Source organism: Marmota marmota, unplaced genomic scaffold (genome assembly GCF_001458135.2).
Source record: "Marmota marmota marmota unplaced genomic scaffold, marMar, whole genome shotgun sequence".
Classification (NCBI taxonomy): Eukaryota; Metazoa; Chordata; class Mammalia; order Rodentia; family Sciuridae; genus Marmota; species Marmota marmota.
The window spans coordinates 53,865,056-53,871,330 of record NW_025999977.1 but is presented as its reverse complement, the minus strand read 5'-3'; the positions used below and the strand labels follow the sequence as shown (position 1 = coordinate 53,871,330).

At 41.3% G+C, this 6,275-nt stretch overlaps 1 protein-coding gene and 1 non-coding gene across 2 annotated transcripts in view; both read right to left on the bottom strand.

Annotated features, from left to right (window-relative positions):
• The window catches only part of Odc1 (ornithine decarboxylase 1), a 5,403-nt gene extending 1,044 nt beyond the window's left edge, over positions 1-4,359 (bottom strand). The window contains exons 1-10 of the mRNA XM_015479980.2: positions 4,186-4,359; positions 3,963-4,096; positions 3,517-3,690; positions 3,171-3,343; positions 2,786-2,920; positions 2,599-2,680; positions 2,434-2,517; positions 715-877; positions 515-627; positions 218-432 (exon numbers count right to left, since the gene is read on the bottom strand). Coding sequence (XP_015335466.1) covers positions 218-432; positions 515-627; positions 715-877; positions 2,434-2,517; positions 2,599-2,680; positions 2,786-2,920; positions 3,171-3,343; positions 3,517-3,690; positions 3,963-4,064 — 1,241 coding nt within the window. The 5' untranslated portion in view covers positions 4,065-4,096; positions 4,186-4,359. The remainder of the gene's footprint in view (positions 1-217; positions 433-514; positions 628-714; positions 878-2,433; positions 2,518-2,598; positions 2,681-2,785; positions 2,921-3,170; positions 3,344-3,516; positions 3,691-3,962; positions 4,097-4,185) is intronic.
• A 1,061-nt stretch (positions 4,360-5,420) lies between these two features.
• On the bottom strand, positions 5,421-5,554 carry LOC125617364. The gene has a single exon (XR_007348337.1). It is a non-coding gene; the product is annotated as a small nucleolar RNA SNORA42/SNORA80 family (small nucleolar RNA).
• Positions 5,555-6,275: the final 721 nt, after the last annotated feature.

Sequence of the window (6,275 nt, the reverse complement as noted above, 5' to 3'; positions counted from 1 at the left end):
AAAAAAAAAAAAAAAAAAAAAAAAAGCATTTCTTCAAAATTATCTGAAAACCTGAATACACAGTGATACTGAAGAGATTTTCTTTTGGGGGGGCTTCTGCTAAGCACTGCACCAAGATGCCTTGTGCATGCTAGGCAAAACTCTTACCACCAAGACACATGCTCAGCCCAGGTACCTACTCTTGTTAAAACCATAAACATGCATGATTTCTACTCACCATGTTGGTCCGGACATCACATAATATATAGTTGGCCTCTGGAATCCATTGAAAGTAGAAGCAGCAGCAACAGTGTATGCACCCATGTTTTCAAAAAGCATCCAATCACCCACATGCATTTCGGGAAGGTCACAGCGCTCGACAATCCGATCAAGGCCATCACAGGTCGGTCCCCATATGCTGGATGAATAATACTTCTCATCTGGTTTAGGTCTCTATGTGATAAAAAAATTATTGCTTAATTATACTCGTTTATCAAATATCCTCATTGCTTTAGACAGCATGTTCACAAATTACCTTCTGCAGCAGGGGCTTTACATGTGCATGATCATAAAGGATGCAATTAAATGATCCGTATACTCCGTCATTCACATAATACATAAAGGTCTGTTCACTTGCCTCATCTTCATCTAGAAAAACAGATTAGCCTTAATTACTACTTTTTCTTCCAATTTTCAGTTTTATGTGCAACAATTCACCCTGACCATCATACATACCATCAGAGCCTGTCTGTTCCTTTAATACGAGTTTTTTGGCAATGATATTAACTGCAAGCGTGAAAGCTGAAGCAACATAATATCTTCCTGGTTCAGCTATGATTCTCACTCCAGAGTCTGATGGAAAGTATTTGTCCAGTGCTGGATTGATCACACTGGTGATCTAAAAGAGTGACACAGAGCAGCCATTTATTATGAAGAGTTCACATGGAGGAGAAAGATCACAGCGCCTTGTGAGTAACAGTAACAGGACATGACAAGAGCAGGCACCAGCAGAAGCAAAAAATTAAAAAAAAAAATCTCCCTGGAAACCAGTCTGTGTATCCCTGTTATTTCACTTGGGTGATTCCCCTCTGAGTACCATCTCTGCCCTTTTAAGATGTTAGGGGCCAAGCAGTGACGCATACCTGTAACTCCAGTAACCTGGGAGGCTAAAGCAGGAAGATCACCAAGTTCAAGGACAGCCTGGCAACACAGTAAGGCCCAGTCTCAAAAAGACTAGGGATGGGGGATGTGGATTGTGGCTCAGTGGTAAAGTGCTCGCCTAGCAGGTGCGAGGCCCTGGGTTCGATCCTCAGCACCACATATAAATAAATAAAATAAAGGTATGTATTGTATCCAACTACAACTAAAAAACAAATATTTAAAAACAAAACAAACAAAAAGACTACAGATATAGCTCAGTGGTATGACACTAGCTGAGTAGGCACAACCTGAGTTAGATGGCCCCACCAAAAAGTTATGGATATGACTTTATCAAATAGTATGCATGCCACAAGGTCAAAACCTTTCCATTCTGCCTTCACTCACCTCTACAAATAACAATGCATATTTACTTTAGCAACTCAAGCGTCACATTACAGCTTGGCTTCCTAAAGGACTATAAATATTTAGATTGTTACGGGAAGTGCCAAGTCTAGCAAGGCACACCTAGGTTGCTTGCTCGCCTTCTCTGCCACTATCTGCACAGCTGCACTTCTGCTCCTCTTCTGCCATAATGGCGACTGGACCCAGGGCAACTCTACTCCTGAGGTCTACCCCCCGTCTTCTTTTACTTGAAAAAAACTTAAGTTTTTAAGTTTTCCAAGCTGGCCTTGAATTTGTAATTCTCCTGCAGATTCCTAAGTCATTTAGACTACAGACATGTGCCATTCTGACCAGCCACAGTAGCATCCCCCCCAACCCCCGCCCCAGTATTGGGGAATGAACCCAGGGACATTACCACTGAGCTACATCCTCAGTTTTTTGAGACAGGGTCTTGCTAAATTGCAGAGACTGGCCTCAAACTTGTAATCTTCCTGCCCCAGCCTCCTAAATCACTGAGCTTCCAGGCATATGCCACCACAGCATTTGTTAATGTAGTAATCAATAACAACCCAAAAATTCTGGGAAAGCTTAGTTTAGAAAATGGTATTTAGTACAATTTTAAATAACACAAGTCACTCAAAATATTAACACTAAAGATATTGATTTTCATGCTTGTTTAGCCCCTTTGGTACTAGTTAAAATATTTAGGCTTTGAGGGCTGGGGTTGTAGCTCAGTGGCAGAGTGCCCACCTCCCATGTGTGAGGTCCTGGGTTCAATCCTCAGCACCACATAAAAATAAAGATATTGTGTCCATCTACAACTAAAAAAATTTTTTTTTTAATTTAGGCTTTGAATAATTTTAAGAAGGCGCTTGCTAAAAACCAACTACTGTGTAATCTGTCAGAAATTACCTCCTCAAACTTAAGCTTCACATCCTCAGATCCAGGGAAGCCACCACCAATATCCAGCAGACACATGCTGAAACCAGCCTCAGCCTAGAGCCAAGAAGATTGAAGAGGTCACACAACCAGATCTGCTGACACACCTGCCCAACTTCACTAAGACTCTGTACTCACTCCCATGTCAAAGACACAGCGGGCGTCAGAGATGGCCTGCACGAAGGTCTCAGGATCAGTGCAGCCACTCCCCACGTGAAAGCTGTGAATAAAAGGACACGAGACGCTCTATTTCTCCAAACAGTAGGTAAAAGCCTGTAAAACTGACACTACTTAAACATTTCAGTTGCTGACACCAAGATCTTACCTGACACCAATGACATCAATATTTAATTCTTTAGCTCGTTCCAAAAGAAGTCTGCTGGTTTTGAGTGTGGCACCGAATTTAACACTGAGACGACAGACTGCTTTGGAATCATCAGTAGCAATCCGCAAAACCAACCTAGAACAAGGAAAGCATATCAAATCTCATGACAGATCACTAAGAGCTATGGTCAAATTACACAAAACCCGCCCTAAATATCAGCTGTTACTTCGTGGTTGGTTGTATCTAACATAGTTATACTCATCACCTAAGAATTCAACCTATTTTTTACTCCAGCATAAAAACAGAATAATTGGAAATTTAAGTTTGCATGACAAGAACCTATAATGCCTACCCTTCTCAAATGCCTCAATGGAGGGTAACTCACTTTGCCTTTGGATGTGCTCTGGCAACCTTCATCAACTCAACTTCACTGTCAAAAGTCATCATTTGGACTCCAATACTGGCAGCATATTTAATTTGAGACACCTGTTTACAAGGATTTGCATAGATAATCCTCTCCGGAGGCACTCCGAGACTCTGCACCAACTGTATTTCAGTCTGAAACAGAAGACTGGTGTCATGCTATACATACACAGCTAATAAGTACAATAAACAAAAGCATGCAAAGGTGTCCTGTGAGCACCCTTCGTTAGCATTTAATGCCCAAGAAAAACTCTGGCCTGCAGGATCATTTTATAGAAATATCTGGGAACCCTGCTACCTTTGCTTACCTTGCTAGCACAGTCAAATCCTGTCCCAATGGCAGCTAAGGTCTTCACTATGGCTCTGCTATCATTGCATTTGACTGCATAAAAGGGGGTAACACGAGGAAGAGCTTTTAACCACCTTAGATGTTTCTTTAGAATGTCTCCAAGGTCTGCGACATAAAAGGCATCCTTATCGTCCTGAAATGAAGTGGATACAGGAACTCATTAGCCGCCTTGCAATATTCTAATTAACATGCAGCCTCCCTTCTTTCCATACGTTGGATGAATTCTACTCGTATAGTCACTGACAGGCTACCACCATTGTCACAATCTATAGTTAATTAAAATTCTGAATCCCCAACAAGTCACGTATACGGCACCTCATTTTCTTTCCAAGACCCAAGTTCCCCGCTGGCCCAGCACTCTCAGCTGCTGCCATTGGGGGTGGGGGGGGGGCCTTCCATACTTACAGAAGAAGACACTTCATTAATTTTTTGGTCCAAAATGTCCTTGGCAGTAAAGCCTTCATCGAGGAAGTGGCAGTCAAACTCTTCATTACTAAAGTTGTTCATGGCTCCTGGATATGCCTCAGAAATGCAACAAGCTGCAAACAGGGTGAAAAAATTAACTCAGAAGCCACAGCAATACAATCTTAAGATGAATCTGTAACAAAATTACAAGTTGAATACTTACATGGAAACTAAGAGATGAAATTTAAAGAAATTATTTCCAGCTTCTCTCAAAGGTAATTCTCCAGGAATTCCAAACCCCGTGTCCTCGGTCTAGCAGTGGAAATATCCTGGGTCCAGCAGTGGAAATATTCTGAAACAGAAACACATGAGAATTTCTGTCTACCTTAGAATCTCATCAAGTTGATGGACCAGGCATTATGACAGCATATGAGACACAGAATCAAGCACCCAGTCTAAGTAGACCACTCAATGATGTGTGAACCTCTCTTTTTCCTAGGTGTGACACGATCCCATAAACCTCTGCAGTATCTGAAAACCACCAGATTCAAAACTAAGTTTTTTAAAGCAGCACACTAAAATTCCACATATAATAATGGCACATCTCAGAAGAAGCATTTCAAACATTTGTGCCAAAAAACAATTGTAGAACGCAGGTTTCAGAGGCTTGTCTGTACTTAGATTACTGATACAAGCTTTATGTCAGTTTTCTTATTTCAGAGCTGCTTAAACTCTTTAGAAACTTAAAAGAACATTATAGCAACTATATGCAGTCCAAAAAATCCTGCCATTTCCTACCTCCACAAAGTTTTTCTTTGGTATTGGTACTAGGCATTGAACCCGGTGGTGCTTTACCACTGATCTGCATCTCCAGCAGAGTTATTTTCATTTTGAGACAGGGTCTGGCTAAACTATCACACTGGGCTCAAACTTGGAGACCCTCCTGACCTAGCCATCATGAGTCACTGGGATTAAAGAATGTGCCACCTCACCCAGCTTAACCAAGTCGATGTACAATAATTTCAGTAACCAGGAATATCCAGAGTGCTCAACTTAAAAGTACTCATAAATTTTACAAGAATTTCATGAATGAATTTTCATGCCACATTGCTGAAAAAAATCTTTTTTAATATTTCAAATCAGTATAAGATATAGTTGCAATTATGTAAAAAAACAAAACAAAACCCAAACAATAGTCTTGAACCAGTGACGGCTACCAAAATAGCAATTCTAGAAACTCCAACTGTCTTCATAGACCCTCTAATGTTCGCTTAGCTATGAATGATAACCATTTGGGAGTAGTTTCTGGCTAACTATTAATTTACAAAAAAGCAATAACATCAGGTTAGTAATAAAAGCCACTGTCCTTGGGCATCACAAAATGTGATGTTAGCAAATGAGTTTTCTTTAAATTACTGAACCTTTAAAATTTTCTGCCAGGTAGGGCTTTCTTTTCTCCACTGTGCAACCCTCTTCAGTGCCAGCAGCCTATAGGCAGAGGCCAGGCAATGGTTCGGGGCCACAGTTTGCTCTGGCATGGAACACTATGAGAGACCCAGGGGGACGGGCCTGCCATAAATCCAAACCCATGCATGGTGGAACTTGTTTTAAAACCTCAATTTAACAGGAACTTCTTGGCACTGTCAGCCTCCTAAGTTGCCTAAATAACCCCTAGGGGGAAAGCAAGAGACTAATGCCAGCAAACTCATTTTGCCTGTATATATAACGTTTTCAATTGACTAAATGGGCTCAAGCAATAACTTCTGAAGCAAGACTCAAGCTTAAACTTGGAAAGCCTTATTTCTTTGAAGTACAACAGTAGTATTCTGCTTTCTTGTATCTTTTAAAGATTTACTTGAATAATTTATCCGAAAATTTTTACTTAATAACACCTTTTGGCATCTGCATAGCTAAGTCATTTTAAATGATGACCCGACTGGCATTGGAGTAATGCTGGAAGAGACGTACTAATAGCAGACAAACTTTTTTAGATTTGAATAAAGGAGGCCAACACATTCTTACGTCTTCCCCAGACAGTCCTGCAAGGCTCTGCTCCCCACTTTAAATTATTTAGGAATCTAACGACACAATCAGCCTTTTCTGGAAACCGATCCGCCCGAGCCAGGCTCCTTAAATACCAAGTCATTCAAAGAGTCCTTAAATTAGCCATCCGCAGTCATGGCCGGCCGGGTAGTTATCGGTTACGCTCGGGCAGCTCCCGCGGGTCCACGACAGTGTCACCTGCTCTGTACACTCAGCAGAAATAAAAGCTCTGAAGAGAGGAGGAGGAAGAGGAGGAACCCGCAGGGCAGC